The sequence below is a fragment of the Sardina pilchardus genome, chromosome 21 (assembly GCF_963854185.1).
Source record: "Sardina pilchardus chromosome 21, fSarPil1.1, whole genome shotgun sequence".
NCBI lineage: Eukaryota > Metazoa > Chordata > Actinopteri > Clupeiformes > Clupeidae > Sardina > Sardina pilchardus.
In genome coordinates this window covers 22,902,972-22,920,178 of record NC_085014.1, presented here as the reverse complement: position 1 = coordinate 22,920,178, position 17,207 = coordinate 22,902,972, and the positions used below count along the sequence as shown (strand labels likewise).

General features: G+C 43.2%; 4 protein-coding genes across 6 annotated transcripts in view; all 4 read left to right on the top strand.

Moving 5' to 3' along the window:
• The window catches only part of LOC134069103 (protocadherin alpha-C2-like), a 166,464-nt gene that overhangs the window by 75,922 nt on the left and 73,335 nt on the right, over window positions 1-17,207 (top strand). Inside the window, exon 1 of one of the 3 annotated variants that reach the window (XM_062524961.1) lies at window positions 563-3,094. The exons of 1 other annotated variant lie outside the window; for it this stretch is intronic. In XM_062524961.1, the coding sequence (XP_062380945.1) occupies window positions 713-3,094 (2,382 nt within the window). In that variant the 5' untranslated portion in view covers window positions 563-712. Of the gene's footprint in view, window positions 1-562; window positions 3,095-7,141; window positions 9,518-17,207 lie in introns of those variants that run through there. One more of the 3 variants, XM_062524962.1, reaches the window with a different exon arrangement.
• On the top strand, window positions 3,919-6,372 carry LOC134069415 (protocadherin alpha-4-like). Its single transcript, XM_062525380.1, has one exon. It carries the CDS (start codon window positions 3,919-3,921, stop codon window positions 6,370-6,372), a length of 2,454 nt encoding a protein of 817 aa, XP_062381364.1.
• Window positions 10,126-12,528, top strand: LOC134069414 (protocadherin alpha-8-like). The gene has a single exon (XM_062525379.1). It carries the CDS (start codon window positions 10,126-10,128, stop codon window positions 12,526-12,528), a length of 2,403 nt encoding a protein of 800 aa, XP_062381363.1.
• On the top strand, window positions 13,721-17,007 carry LOC134069413 (protocadherin alpha-4-like). Its single transcript, XM_062525378.1, has 2 exons — window positions 13,721-16,093; window positions 16,957-17,007. Exons 1-2 carry the CDS (start codon window positions 13,721-13,723, stop codon window positions 17,005-17,007), a joined length of 2,424 nt encoding a protein of 807 aa, XP_062381362.1.

Genomic DNA, 17,207 nt, shown 5'->3' with positions numbered 1-17,207 from the left:
ATCATTTAACATTGAGAAGCAATTATCTAACCAATCCTGGTAAAAACATTTCATCCAAATCTATCCAAACCAGTTTATTGAAATCTATATTCTATTTTTTTTATTTAGAGATAGTATTTAATGTATCAATATATTAATGTTTTACACATAAACTCACTCTTTATATTGGAAATGGTCATAGTATGGTCATGAGCCATTGTATTACCCGCCCAGTACAATATTTCTGTTCTCTGTAAATGAAGCTTCCCGTGCAGTGCAGAATCGCACCACGTTGTGTCGCTCTTGCTCTATAAGTCCAGGCATCATAAAAGCCTAGTATGCCCCTCCTCTTCCCCTTCTCATGGGCTTGCAATCTCTCTCTCTCTCCCTCTCTCTCATCCGTATATCTTCACCATTTACTCGTTCAGTCGATGAGGGTCTTGTCGTGAAAAGCGTCAGTGTTCAAAAGGGATGTATCTTTACTCGATGGTTTGGACGCATGCGGGATAAACCACCACCTCCGGAGACTCTGTGGATGTATATGGGCAGTGTGGATGTACAGGGGTGCGCGGTCGTCGTGGAGATTTAAGCGTGGAAGATAAATGTGGATGTGCATTCTTTTGTCTCCGGTCGCCCTCTGACAAGGATCTCCGGTCCTAGTCGGCATGGTGTGTCTCTGTGGATTCTAGATACGGTGGTTAATGGTTTCTAAGTCGTGTTTTCAACAGCCATCATGCGCGTTTCAGTCAGCATCCATGCGGTGGTGAGCTTTCTATTCCTTTTGATAAGTTATCAGGTTTATTCAGTATCAGGGCAGATAGCATACAGTGTGTCGGAGGAAGTGAATGTAGGAACCACAGTTGGAAATATTGCCAAAGATATTAATTTGTCAGTGAAGGAGCTCGTCTCTCGGGGCTTTCGAATCGTGTCTGGGTCTAAAAAACAATATTTCAGTGTCAATACCGAGACCGGAGCACTGCAGGTGAATGAACGCATTGACAGAGAAGAGTTGTGTCCGGGCGCAGCCTCTTGCACGGTTAATCTCGAGGCCGTGGTGAACAGCCCTCTGCAACTGTATCGGGTAAGGATAAGCATCCTTGATATTAACGATAACTCCCCCATCTTTCCAGTTACCTCGACACATTTGAATATTACTGAAATCACTGCCCCCGGTACGCGCTTCCCTTTGGAAAATGCACAGGATGTAGATATAGGAAGCAATTCAATTAAAACATACAAACTTAATCCGAATGAATACTTTACTTTAGATGTGCAAACTCATAGTGACAAAACAGTGTCTGCTGAACTTGTCCTACAAAAAGGACTAGATAGAGAGAAAACTCCTCTTATTGAGTTATTAGTGACAGCTGTTGATGGTGGCTCGCCTGTTAGGACAGGCACTTTAATCATCACCGTGAACGTACTTGATATAAATGACAACGCGCCGGTCTTCGATAAGTCACTGTATAAAATCTCCATACCTGAACACACACCTGCAGGTGCTGTTATTGCAAAACTTCATGCAACGGATGCAGACGAGGGTTTGAATAAAGAGGTGGTTTACTCATTTAGTAGCCGCACCCCTAAACATGTACTGGATACATTTGAAATCGATGCAGGCACAGGTGAGGTGAAGATAAAAGGTAATGTCGACTTTGAAGAGAACCAGGCTTTCGAGATCCGCATACAGGCCACAGACAAAGGTCCGGTGCCCATGTCAGGTCACTCTAAACTGTTAGTAGCAGTTGAAGACATAAACGACAATCCGCCGGAGGTTGTTGTGACCTCATTGCTGAGTCCGGTAGACGAAAACGCAGGCAAAGGAACAGTAATCGCGCTCATGACCATTTCAGATCCAGATTCAGGTAAAAATGGAGCGGTTCGTTGCCGCTTAATTGGGTCCAGTCCCTTTAAACTGCAGTCATCCTTTCAAAACTACTACTCTCTGCTCTTAGATGGTGTGCTAGACCGTGAACATATTTCTGAGTATAATGTCACAGTGCTGGCAGAGGATGAGGGCTCCCCTCCCATGTCCAGTAAAAAGTTGATAAGCATATCAGTCGCTGACGTAAATGATAACCCGCCCCAATTCGAAAGCCCCGAAAAACAAGCTTATCTTCGGGAGAACAGCGAAGTTGGCTCCGTTGTATGCACTTTGTCTGCTGTAGACCGAGACGCTGGAGAAAATGCACACATAACTTATTCGATATCGCAAAGTGTAATCAATGATGTGCCCATCTCCTCCCTTTTCAAAATCAACTCAGTCACAGGTGATATATACAGTATGCGATCCTTCAACCATGAAGAGAATCAGACTTTTCAATTTAAAGTGCAGGCCACCGATGCAGGTGTTCCTTCACTTAGCGGCAACATGACGGTGAATGTTTTTATTCTGGACGAGAATGACAACGCGCCTGTAGTTCTTCCTCCCTATTCTGAGCATGCTTCTGTTAACACAGAAAATGTTCCCTATACTGCTGAAGCAGGTTATTTTATAGCGAAAATTAGAGCTGTGGATGCTGACTCTGGCTATAACGCGCTTCTGTCATATCACATATCTGAACCCAAAGGCAATAATCTTTTCCGGATAGGAACTAGCAATGGCGAAATTAGGACTAAACGGAGAATGAGTGACAATGATATGAAAACTCATCCGTTGGTCATTTTGGTTTCGGATAGTGGAGAACCATCATTATCAGCAACGGTATCCATAGATGTCGTGGTTGTAGAAAACATGGGAGACATCCAGACTCCGTTCAGACACGTCCCAGTAAAGGAGGATAGTTTCTCGGATTTGAATTTATATTTGCTTATCGCTATTATCTCCGTGTCGGTGATTTTTTTACTGAGCCTCATCAGCTTGATAGCTGTAAAATGCCACAGGACAGACAGCAGTTTCGATGGATACAATCCGCCAATGATCACCACACATCCTGATGGAACCTGGTCGTACTCCAAATCTACACAGCAGTATGACGTGTGTTTTAGCTCAGACACACTGAAAAGTGACGTTGTAGTTTTTCCTGCACCATATCCGCCTGCTGATGCAGAGCTGATCAGTATTAACGGAGGAGACACTTTTCAACGCACCCAAACACTTCCAAACAAAGAGAAGGTAAGGGTTTATCATGATAACTTCTCAAAGTCAAACAACTGTTTATATGTGTTTTTATTTTTTATGCCTGACGAATAAGCAGATACGACTGTGCGCACTGGTTTCTCACCAGTGTCTGTCAATAGTGTGACCGGAACTGTCCATGGTGCTGACGGGCTCTATTCTGTGGTTTTACTGGTTGCTCGGGCACACCAGATCCTTTGATCCAGGCTTTGATTCCGAGTTCTATATATGTGTAGCCTACGAGTATTTTTTGTTAGGCCTGTGTTGTTATAATGACCAGAGATCATAGGCTATATTGACTTTAAATAAGTAGTGTCTAGGTACATCTGATACATTGGAGTAGGCATGTTTAAAACAGTGTAGAAGCGAGTGCGCATAAAAGCACCTATCTTTTTTTTAAAAAAAAAGGGTAGGTGCTGGACAACGATGTCTGAGAAAGGGCAGTGTGTCCCGACACGTTACATGTGGTGAATAAAAAGAAAAAAGAATATTGGCGCTTTAGTGTGCGGACTTTTCTGTCCTATTTTATGTTTGAAACTTAGAACATCGAATGTGTGGGTGCCGGTCCAGAGTTATGCACTTGATGTCGCTACAGACCGAGAAACAGTTTGTCCACCGCATTTCATGGCTCCTCCCGGTTGGGTAGGGTGGGGGATTTCACTGAGCTTTTGTTTGAAAGAGACGCGGAGGGTGAACACGGTCAGTAGACATTTCTGTGAGTGGCAAAATGTCGATTGGATTTTTCATATGTTCGCGGTAATTGTGCATTTTTGGTGGAGTATACCTCATTGGATCTGTGCGTGGTCCATACGAATGGAATAATGTTGAAACATAAAGTAGCGAAGCCTTTTGTGACGTTATTTTTCATTGTGACGCTGGAGTGTTCTCTGCAAGCCGTGTCGGGGCAGCTATCCTACTCGGTGGCAGAGGAGGCGAACCGGGGGACGACTGTCGGAAATATTGCGAAGGATTTAAACATTAACGTCCACGAACTGGAGTCGCGGATGTTTCAAATTGTCAGCGGATCCAACAAAAAATACTTCGAGGTAAATTTAAAGACCGGTGTTTTGTTTGTTAATGAGAGAATAGACAGAGAGGAGCTTTGCGATAAACAGTTGAAATGTACCCTAAGCGTAGAGGCAGTTATAAATAATCCCTTGAAATTGTATCGTTTAGAAGTAAATATTTTGGATATTAATGACAATTCGCCTTCTTTTAGTTCAAAATCACAAGATATGAACATTGCTGAAAACACATTGACGGGGGTTAGATTCCCTCTACCTACTGCAAATGATCCCGATGTTGGTAAAAATAGCGTGAATGCTTACAAGCTCAGTCCAAACGAGTATTTCTCCGTGTCTACACACAAAGGAAATGAGCATAGTTTGTCTGCTGAGTTAGTCCTACAGAAGTCTTTAGATCGAGAAAAGCAGTCTGTTGTAACTCTCATATTGACCGCGGTAGACGGTGGAAATCCACCCAAATCAGGGACCATGTCGATAAAGATAAATGTACTGGACAACAACGACAATAGTCCAATTTTTAGTCGCCCCTTGTACAAAGTAAGTGTATCAGAAAATGTACCAATCGGGACAGTCGTTGTGGCCTTAAATGCAACAGACTCTGACGACGGTGCCAATAGTGAGATATTTTACAGCTTAAGTAAACGAGATCAAGACAAAGTACTAGAGGTGTTTGAGATTGACCCAAAAACAGGCGTGATAACAGTTAAAAGTCACATTGACTATGAGAAAAATAATGCCTTTGAAATCCGAGCCGAAGCCAGCGACAGAGGCCAGCCTCCTATGGCAGCGCATTGCAAAGTGCTCGTGGAGGTTATGGACGTAAACGACAATGCCCCTGAAATCACCGTGACGTCACTGTTAAACACCATGATGGAGGATGCCAAAGTCGGCACTGCTATCGCACTCGTGTCAGTACAAGATAGAGATAGTGGCAAAAATGGCGTAGTTAATTCCTTTATGTCGACTAAAGCCCCGTTCAAACTAGAGTCAAACTACAAAAACTATTATTCTCTGATTGTAGATGGCCCTCTAGATAGAGAGACTACAGCTCAGTACAATGTCACCATCATCGCTACGGATGAGGGAGTTCCGTCGTTGTCCAGCTCCAGTGTTATCACTGTTCACGTGTCTGATGTGAATGATAATGCGCCTCGCTTCCCAGAGCCCGTTATTAATATTTATATTAAAGAAAATAGTCCCGTGGGTGCGCGTCTATCAGCTGTATCGGCATCTGACGCTGATACAAATGAAAATAGTCTCATCACCTATTCTTTTCTGAACAGCAATAATGAGCTTCCCTTAACGACTATGGTGAATATAGATTCAGTTACAGGAGACATCCTCGCTATGCAGTCGTTTAATTATGAAGAAATTAAAACTTTCCAATTCAAAGTTGTGGCCACAGACTCCGGTGTCCCTCCACTGAGCAGTAACGCAACTGTAAACGTTTTCGTTCTGGATGAGAATGACAACAGCCCCAGTATTCTGCCTCCCTATTCGGAGCACGGGTCTGTGAATACAGAAAATATTCCATACAGTGCTGAAGCTGGATACTTTGTGGCCAAAATCAGGGCTGTAGACGCAGATTCTGGATATAATGCGCTGCTTTCTTATCACATCTCGGAACCTAAAGGAAACAACCTCTTTCGAATCGGAACAAGCAGCGGGGAACTTAGGACTAAACGGAAAATGAGTGATAACGACTTGAAAACTCACCCTTTAGTCATTTTAGTGTCTGATAATGGAGAACCATCAATGTCTGCGACAGTGTCTGTTGATGTTATGGTTGTTGAGAACGCAGACATGCAAACTCGCTTCAGAAATGTTCCAGTAAAGGAGGATACATTTTCTGATTTAAATCTGTATTTATTGATCGCCATCGTCTCAGTGTCCGTGATTTTTCTTCTGAGCCTCATCAGCTTGATAGCTGTAAAATGCCACAGGACCGACAGCAGTTTCAGTGGATACAATCCGCCAATGATCACCACACATCCTGATGGAACTTGGTCTTACTCCAAATCTACACAGCAGTATGACGTGTGTTTTAGCTCAGACACGCTGAAAAGTGACGTGGTAGTTTTCCCAGCTCCATATCCGCCAGCTGATGCGGAATTGATTAGCATCAATGGAGGAGACACCTTTCAGCGAACACAAACACTTCCTAACAAAGAGAAGGTAAGATTGTTGGATTTTCATTTCTCTATCACAAGACTGTTGGATGCTACTCTGAGTATCACACAGAGGCTTTGAACATTGTTGTTACATGTGGATGCTGCAGATCCAGTTGTTGCACCTGTAGCCCATTTATTAGCATGAGTTGTCGTGTTTTTGAAAACAGGCGATATATTTTCTGAAGCGTGTGTGTGTGTGTGTGTGTGTGTGTGTGTGTGTGTGTGTGTGTGTGTGTGTGTGTGTGTGTGTGTGTGTGTGTGTGTGTGTGTGTGTGTGTGTGTGTGTGTGTGTGTGTTGTATCTCAACCACGCACTATGCGGCTCTTCGGACTGAAGTGACACTGCCGCTGCGAGTGCTGTCCGTGGTACTGAAAGTACTCGCGCCTTGTTTCATGCCTTGAGACATTTGTCTTTGGCTGTTCTAGTGATGTTTTCTCTAACTTTATATATTGCTATGGATTTGCTTTTTATCATACTTATTGAAGTTATCTAAGACATGTCTGACAGTGCTGTAAGCGATACATTCGTGTGAGAGGGGCCATTCTTGTAAAGCAAAACTGTAGCGTGGTTGTCCGTATCTTAATCAAGCACATGGGGTCGCTGTAGACCGACACATGAGGTATTCCATCGCATTATGAGACTCCTCCCGATTCGGGGGGTGGGGGATTTCAGGAGGCTTTGTTAGAGCAAGTCGCCGCAGCAGCAGAACGTGAACACGGGGAGCAGACATTTCTTTTATCGGGAAGAATGACGGTTGGATTTATATGCGCACTTAAATGTTCCTTGTGCTAAGTGAAAAGGGCAATTTCTTTTCCTTGGATGTATTCATGACCTGACCGAACGGAACGATGATAATTCGGAGAGGAACAGAATGTTTTGTGACGTTTTTTGTCATTATTACGCTGGAGTGTTGGCAATCGGTATCAGGGCAACTCTCGTACACCGTCTCAGAGGAAGCGAAAACGGGCACAGCAGTCGGTAATATTGCCAAGGATTTAAACCTAAATGTCCAAGAACTGGAGTCACGCATGTTTCAGATTGTCAGCGGATCCAACAAAAAGTTCTTCGAGGTAAATTTAAAGACTGGTGTTTTGTTTGTTAATGAGAGAATAGACAGAGAAGAGCTCTGCGCTAAACAGTCGAAATGTACCCTAAGTGTAGAAGCAGTCATTAACAATCCTTTGAAACTGTATCGCTTAGAGATAAATATTGCCGATGTTAATGACAATTCTCCGTCTTTTAGTTCGAAATCAAAAATCATAAACATTGCCGAAAGCAGTTTACCTGGACTCAGATTCCACCTCCCCATTGCAACTGATGCCGATGTTGGTAAAAATAGTGTTAACAGTTATAGGATTAGTCCCAATGAATATTTTTCCGTAGAGACAAGTAACGCAGGAGAGCACAGTTTATCTGCCGAGTTAGTTCTTCAGAAAGCACTTGATCGTGAAAAACAGTCCGTTGTTCCACTCACTTTGACCGCCATAGATGGTGGAAATCCACCCAAGTCGGGGACAATGGATATCAGGATTATTGTTCTTGATAATAATGATAATGCTCCTGTGTTTAGTCGCACATTATACAAAGCAAACGTTGTCGAGAATGCACCCGTAGGGACATTAGTTGTGGTTTTAAATGCCACAGACGCGGATGAAGGTATTAACAGTGAAATATTTTATTCAATAAGCAAAGGAGATCAAGATAAAATACTGGAGATGTTTGACCTCGATTCAAAGACCGGGACTATTACAGTGAAGGGTAATATAGACTTTGAACAAAATAGTGCATTTCAAATTCGGGCTGAGGCGAGCGACAATGGTCAGCCGCCCATGGCGACGCAGTGTAAAGTGCTTGTCGAAGTAATCGATGTGAACGACAATGCCCCAGAAATTACAGTTACCACACTTCTCAACACAGTGGGCGAGGACGCCAAAACTGGCACCGCTATTGCACTTGTGTCTGTCCTAGACAGAGACAGTGGGAAGAATGGTATGGTTCACTGTTCCATGTCGAAGAAAGGCCCTTTTAAATTGGAAGGTAACTATAAAAACTACTATTCCTTGGTTGTAGATGGCCCTCTTGACAGAGAGAGTGCGGCCCAGTACAACGTCACCATCACCGCTGTGGATGAGGGGACTCCGCCCCTCTCCAGCATGAGCGTAATTACTGTACACGTTGCTGATGTCAATGACAACGCACCTCGCTTTCCAGAGCCACATATTAATGTTTATGTTAAAGAGAATAGTCCAGTTGGGGCCCTTCTATCAACTTTGTCTGCTTCTGACGCTGATATAAATGAAAATAGTCACGTTACTTATTCTGTTTTGAACAACAACGAGCTTCCATTAACATCGATGGTTAATATAAATTCAATAACAGGAGATATACATGCAGTGAAGTCATTTAACTACGAAGAGCTTAAGTCTTTTCAGTTCACTGTTCTTGCCACAGACTCCGGCGTCCCTCCACTTAGCAGTAATGCTTCTGTAAACGTTTTCGTTCTGGATGAGAATGACAATAGCCCCAGCATTCTGCCTCCCTATTCGGAGCATGGGTCTGTGAATACAGAAAATATCCCCTACAGTGCTGAAGCTGGATACTTTGTAGCCAAGATCAGGGCTGTAGACGCAGACTCTGGATATAATGCGCTGCTTTCTTATCACATCTCTGAGCCCAAAGGAAATAACCTTTTCCGAATTGGGACCAGCAACGGGGAGATCAGGACTAAAAGGCGCATGAGCGACAATGATTTGAAAACGCACCCACTGGTGGTTTCCGTTTCTGATAACGGAGAGCCTTCACTTTCAGCCACTATGTCCATTGATGTTGTGGTCTCTGAAAACGCTGGAGAATCGCTGACTCCGTTCCGAAATATCCCAGTAAAGGAGGACAGTTTTTCTGACTTAAACCTTTATTTGCTTGTCGCCATAGTTTCAGTCTCGGTCATATTTTTACTGAGCCTCATCAGTTTTATGGCTGTGAAATGCCACAGGACAGACAACAGTTTCAGTGGATACAACCCCCCAATGATCACCACACACCCTGATGGAACCTGGTCTTACTCCAAATCTACACAGCAGTATGACGTGTGTTTTAGCTCCGACACACTGAAGAGTGACGTAGTAGTTTTCCCCACAGCGTTTCCACCTGCTGATGCTGAACTGATCAGTATTAATGGTGGAGACACCTTTCAGCGGACGCAGACACTCCCAAATAAAGACAAGGTAAGAACTCCTTAATCTAGAGCCTATAGTGTATTATAGTCACCACCCAAACAGAAATATTGCTATGTAAATTGTTTTGATGATGGATCGAAATCAATTTTTTGGCGAACAGACACGTCTCCTGTGCGTATCTAATATGCAGAGCAAAAATAATTTCTGCAGTTTCATGAAAGTTACTTAATGGTAGTTTTATGTACTGCTTCATTTACATTTTGTAAGTGCCGTAAGGCAAGCATTTGGGACTAACGATTTATTGATATTAATCACTCAGTAATTAATCTTATTTGGCTAATATTCTGTTTGAGCGCATTTCATTTAGCGGGATGAATGTGTACGTTTTTCATTGCACCACACGGTGTCTCCGCAGACCGACGAATAAAGAAAGTCGTCTGCGTGCGATAGCTCCTCCCGGTCTTAGAGGGTGGAGATTATCCACGATGCTTTGTTACAGTCATACCAAGAGATGCGAGTGGGGAACGGGTATGGTAGTGGATACTCTCTTGATTTGCTGTTGTATCGACGGAATGGCTTGATATTGCGCTTTCTGTCCTTTGGATGCATTTGAGAACACGTTACTGGATCTATGACTCGCTGATATTGGATAGAAAATGCATTTCGCAAGAGCGAGGAACGTGTTATTCACGGATGTACTGTTCGGGATCATGGTGCTTTGTATAGAATCCGTGGCGGGGCAGCTGTCTTACTCCGTACCAGAGGAGTCAAAACCAGGGACTACAGTCGGGAATATAGCGAAAGATTTGAACCTCAATGTTCAGGATTTGGAATCACGGATGTTTCAAATCGTTACCGGATCTAAGAAGTCATATTTTGAGGTAAACCTAAAGACTGGTGTTCTCTATGTGACTGGCAGAATAGACAGAGAGGAGCTATGTGCAAAATCATTGAAATGCACTTTAATAGTTGAGGCAGTGATCAATAATCCTCTGAAATTGTATCGTATAGAAATCAATGTTTTGGATGTGAACGATAATGCGCCATCTTTCAGTGCAAACTCGCAAACGATAGATATCGCAGAGAGCTCTTTGCCAGGGCTAAGATTCCCGTTGTTATCAGCATCAGACTCGGATGTGGGTAAGAATGCCGTCAGTACATATAGGCTCAGTCCTAATGACCACTTCTCGCTCGCCACACACAAAGGAGAGCACAGTGCGTCTGCTGAGTTAATTCTGCAAAAAGCTTTAGATCGAGAAAAGCAGCACTATATGCAGTTAACGCTTACTGCCATCGATGGAGGAAATCCACCGAAGTCAGGTACATCGCAAATCAGGATTAATGTTTTGGATAATAATGACAACGCACCCGTATTTAACAGGCCCCTGTATAAAGCAAGTGTTTCTGAAAATGTTCCTGTCGGGACCACCATTGTCACTATTAATGCGAGTGATATTGATGAAGGCTTAAACAGTGAAATTGTGTATTCTTTAAGTAAAAAAGATCAAGATAACATTTTAGAGATGTTTCAAATTGACTCTGTTACAGGCGCCATTACTGTAAAGAGCAACATTGATTTTGAACAGCATAATGCCTTTGAGATTCGTGCACAAGCGAATGACAAAGGCCATCCTCCTATGGCGGCGCACTGTAAAGTGCTGGTGGAGGTTTTAGATCTAAACGATAACGCTCCTGAAATCACAGTGACCTCGTTGTTGAAAACTGTGAAAGAGGATGTTAAAACCGGCACTGCTATCGCTCTCGTTTCAGTGTCAGATCAAGACGGTGGTAAAAATGGCATTGTGTCCTGCGCAGTTAGAAACAAAGTTCCATTTAAACTCGAGCTGAACTACAAAAACTATTATTCGTTAGTGGTGGATGGTCCGTTGGACAGAGAAAACATTTCCGCGTACAATGTCACCATCACAGCAACCGATGAGGGCACACCACCTCTATCGAGTTCGAGCATTATAACTGTAGATGTTGCTGATGTGAATGACAACGCTCCTCGTTTCGCAGAGCCGGTCCTTAATGTGTACATCAAGGAGAACAGTCCAGTCGGTATGGTCATGACCACAGTGTCTGCCTCTGATGCTGATACCAATGAGAATGGCCTAGTTACTTATTCCGTTTTAGACAGTAATAGTGGTGCACCCATATCAACGCTGGTGAATATAAATTCAATGACAGGGGATTTGAGCAGCTTACAGTCTTTCAACTTCGAGGAAATGAAAACTTTTCAGTTTAGAGTTCAGGCCACAGACTCTGGCGTTCCTCCCCTCAGCAGCAATGCTACTGTAAGCGTGTTTGTACTGGATGAGAATGACAACAGTCCAGTAGTTCTCCCTCCATATTCAGAGCATGGCTCTGTTAACACTGAGAATGTTCCCTACACGGCTGAAGCTGGATACTTTGTGGCCAAGATCAGGGCTGTGGACGCAGACTCTGGATATAACGCACTGCTTTCTTACCACATCTCTGAGCCCAAAGGAAATAATCTCTTCAGAATTGGAACTAGCAATGGAGAAATCAGGACTAAAAGGAGAATGAGCGACAATGACCTGAAAACTCATCCATTAATTATTGCGGTCTCTGATCATGGAGAGCCTTCACTCTCAGCGACAGTGTCTATCGATGTTGTTGTAGTTGAGAGGGCCAGTGAGATTCAGACAAAGTTCAGACATGTCCCAGTTAAGGATGACACTTTTTCTGACTTAAATCTGTATTTACTGATAGCCACTGGCTCTGTATCTCTGATCTTTCTGCTGAGCCTCATCAGTTTGATAGCTGTAAAATGCCACAAGACAGACAGCAATTTTGATGGATACAACCCGCCAATGATCACCACACATCCTGATGGAACCTGGTCTTACTCCAAATCTACACAGCAGTATGACGTGTGTTTTAGCTCCGACACACTGAAGAGTGACGTAGTAGTTTTCCCCACAGCGTTTCCACCTGCTGATGCTGAACTGATCAGTATTAATAGTGGAGACACCTTTCAGCGAACACAAACACTCCCCAGCACAGTAAAGGTAAGCAGTCCCTTTAAACTATGAAGAGTGTGGGGAGAATTCATATATTCTCACTACATGTACAGTATATTCAGGCTTCCTTTCTTCTTTCTGCTGGCAAAAGAGACATGTAACGACTTTGAGATAGGATGAAAACCAGTCAGTCTCCTTTCTAACATGGCATGCCTACACATGTGCGCACTTGTGTTTGTGTGTATTGAAATTATGGAAGACATATCAGTGTTTCCCCTAGAATCACCCCAATTTCAATGATGACGTTGGCTGTTGTGCTTATAGAATGTGGAAGTAGGCCTATAGTTGTGGTGACATTACTGATCATGTGAAGATGTTGCAGTAGTGCTGAAAATCCAGCCGTGGTGCTGCGCCACTGCTGAATACATCGTAGGGGAAACGCTGCATATATTGTGAAGGGTCTCTCGTTGTTTGCTTTCAGTGTACACACGTGATGTATGAGCTCTCCGTGGTTCTGAAATGGTGATGTGGTTGTTGGTATTGGCCTCACATAGCGTTACAGCAGCATAACAGAAGACAAACATGGTGGCAAGGATGGTGTAGTTAATGACTTTATAGCTCGACTAATTCCCTCTTCAAGCGACCTACAGGCAAACTACAAAAGTATTATTCTTTGGTTGTAGATGTCCCACTACATAGATAGAATATGTTCAGTACAATATCACCACCATCTATTTCTTAACACTTCCCGGAACCTAAAGGATACAGCCTCTTCCAAACCAATGGGGAACTTAGAAAACAAAAATAGTGATACTGACAGTAAGTAGCCCAATGAAACGTAACTGAAATGTATTTAATGAAACGTAAAATGTGTTTGATAGGTTAGCTTGGGTTAGCCTATTTTTATTTAATCACTGATAAATTCTAGTTGGACTTTATTATGTTACTTGTCGATTTGAGAGCAAATTCTGCAGCGGTATGAATGTGCACGTTTTTCATTTCACCACAAGATGTCTCCGCAGACCGACGAGAAAAGAACGTCTCCCCTGCGTGCGATAGCTCCTCCCGGTCTTAGAGGGTGGAGATTATCCACGATGCTTTGTTACAGTCATACCAAGAGATGTGAGTGGGGAACGGGGATGGTAGTGGATACTCTCTTGATTTGCTGTTGTATCGACGGAATGGCTTGATATTACGCTTTCTGTTCTTTGGATGCATTGAGAACACATTACTGGATCTATGACTCGATGATATTGGATAGAAAATGCATTTCGCAAGAGCAAGGAACGTGTTCTTCACGGATGTACTGTTCTGGATCGTGGTGCTTTGTATAGAATCCGTGGCGGGGCAGCTGTCTTACTCCGTACCAGAGGAGTCAAAACCAGGGACAACAGTCGGGAATTTAGCCAAAGATTTGAATCTCAATGTTCAGGATTTGGAATCACGGATGTTTCAAATCGTTGCTGGGTCCAAGAAGACATATTTCGAGGTAAACCTAAAGACTGGTGTTCTCTATGTTACTGACAGAATAGACAGAGAGGAGCTATGCGCAGAATTGTTGAAATGCACAGTAATTGTCGAAGCGGTTATTAACAACCCTTTGAAACTGTATCGCATAGAAATAAACATTTTAGATGTGAATGATAATTACCCTGCTTTCAGTGCAAACTCGCAGACCATTGATATTGCAGAGAGTACATTGCCAGGAGTTAGATTTCCGTTGTTGTCAGCATCAGACTCGGATGTGGGTAAGAATGCCGTCAGTACATATAGGCTCAGCCCCAATGACCACTTCTCGCTCGCCACACACAAAGGAGAGCACAGTGCGTCTGCGGAGTTAATTCTGCAAAAAGCTTTAGATCGAGAAAAGCAGCACTATATGCAGTTAACGCTTACTGCCATCGATGGAGGAAATCCGCCGAAGTCAGGTACATCTCAAATCAAAATTAACGTTTTGGATAACAATGATAACTTGCCTGTATTTAGCAGACCCTTATACAAAACAAGCGTGTTTGAAAATGTTCCAGTTGGGACCACGGTAGTCACAATTAACGCTACTGATCTCGATGAAGGGACAAATAGTGAAATTGTGTATTCGTTAAGTAGGAAAGACCAAGATAACATTTTAGAGATGTTTCACATCGACCCATCTACAGGCGCTATCACTGTAAAGAGCAACATAGATTTTGAGCAGCGGAGTGCTTTTGAGATTCGTGCACAAGCGAATGACAAAGGCCAGCCTCCCATGGCGGCGCACTGTAAAGTGCTAGTGGAGGTCATAGATCTAAACGATAACGCTCCTGAAATCACAGTAACTTCATTATTGAAAACTGTGAAGGAGGACGTCAAAATCGGCACTGCAATTGCCCTCGTCTCCGTGTCTGATAAAGATGGTGGTAAAAATGGCATCGTGACCTCCGCAGTTAAAAACAAAGTTCCATTTAAACTCGAGCTGAACTACAAAAACTATTATTCTTTAGTGGTGGATGGTCGATTGGACAGAGAAAACATTTCCGTGTACAATGTCACCATCACAGCAACCGATGAGGGCACACCACCTCTATCGAGTTCTAGTATTATAACCGTTGACGTTGCTGATGTGAATGACAACGCTCCTCGTTTCGCAGAGCCGGTACTTAATGTATACATCAAGGAGAACAGTCCAGTCGGTGCGGTGATGTCAACAGTGTCTGCCTCTGATGCTGATACCAATGAGAATGGTCTAGTTACTTATTCAGTTTTAGATGGTGGTGCACCTATATCAACGCTGGTGAACATAAATTCAATGACGGGGGATTTGAGCAGCTTACAGTCTTTCAACTACGAGGAAATGAAAACTTTTCAGTTCAGAGTTCAGGCCACAGACTCTGGTGTTCCTCCCCTCAGCAGCAATGCTACTGTAAACGTGTTTGTACTGGATGAGAATGACAACAGTCCAGTAGTTCTTCCTCCATATTCAGAGCATGGCTCTGTTAACACTGAGAATGTTCCCTACACGGCTGAAGCTGGATACTTTGTGGCCAAGATCAGGGCTGTAGACGCAGACTCGGGATATAACGCACTGCTTTCTTACCACATCTCTGAGCCCAAAGGAAATAATCTATTTCGTATTGGAACCAGCAGCGGGGAAATCAGGACTAAAAGGAGAATGAGCGACAATGACCTGAAAACTCATCCGTTAATTATTGCAGTTTCTGATCATGGAGAGCCTTCACTCTCAGCGACAGTGTCTATCGATGTTGTTGTAGTTGAGAGGGCCAGTGAAATTCAGACAAAGTTCAGACATGTCCCAGTTAAGGATGACACGTTTTCTGACTTAAATCTGTATTTGTTGATAGCCACTGGCGCTGTATCTCTGATTTTTATACTGAGCCTCATCAGCTTGATAGCTGTAAAATGCCACAAGACAGACAGCAATTTTGATGGATACAACCCGCCAATGATCACCACACATCCTGATGGAACCTGGTCGTACTCCAAATCTACACAGCAGTATGACGTGTGCTTTAGCTCAGACACACTGAAGAGTGACGTAGTAGTTTTCCCCACAGCGTTTCCACCTGCTGATGCTGAGCTGATCAGTATTAATAGTGGAGACACGTTTCAGCGGACACAAACACTCCCCAACACAGTAAAGGTAAGAAGTCCCTTTAATCTATAAAAAGAGTGTGAATTAGTGTATTCTCACTACATGCACATTCAGGCTGGCTTTCTTCCTTCTGCTTGCAAAATAGCCATGTTACGACCTTGAAATAGGATGAAAACCAGTCAGTCTCCTTTCTAATATGGCACGCGTACCTGTGTGTGTGTGTGTGTGTGTGTGTGTGTGTGTGTGTGTGTGTGTGTGTGTGTGTGTGTGTGTGTGTGTGTGTGTGTGTGTGTGTGTGTGTGTGTGTGTGTGTGTGTGTGTGTGTGTGTGTGTGTGTGTGTGTGTGTGTGTGTGTGTGTGTGTTTGTTGAAAGAATGGAAGACATTTGTCGTGAAGGCATCTCTGGGTGATTGCTTTCAGTGTACACACGTGATGTATGAGCTCTCCGTGGTTCTGAAATGGTGGTGTGGTTGGTATTGGCCTCACATAGCGTTACAGCAGCTCAACAAAAGACAATAGTGGCAAGAATGGTGTAGTAAATTGCTTTATATGTCGACTAATTCCTTCTTCAAGCAACCTACAGGGAGACTACACAAAACTGTTATTCTTTGGTTGTAGATGTCCCACTAGATAGAATCATCACCATCCATTTCTTACCACTTCCAAACCAATGGGGAACTTAGAACAGAAAAATTAGTGATAATGATAATAAGTAGCTCAATGAAACGTAACTGAAATGTATTTAATGGCATGTACAATGTATTTGATAGGTTAGCTTGGGTTAGCTTATTTTTATTTAATCACTGATAAATTCTAGTTGGACTATATTCTGTTACTTGTCTATTTGAGGGCAAATTCTGTAGCGGGATGAATGTGTACGTTTTTCATTGCACCACACGGTGTCTCCGCAGACCGACGGAAAGAAAGTCTCGGCTGCGTGCGATAGCTCCTCCCGGTCTTAGAGGGTGGAGATTATCCACGATGCTTTGTTACAGTCATACCCAGAGATGTGAGTGGGAGACGATGATGGTGGTGGATACTTTCTTGATTTGCTGTTGTATCGACAGAATGGCTTGATATTGCTCTTTCTGTTCTCCCGCTGCGTTAAGAACACGTTCCTGGGTCTATGATTCGGTAATATTGGATAGAAAATGTATTTCGC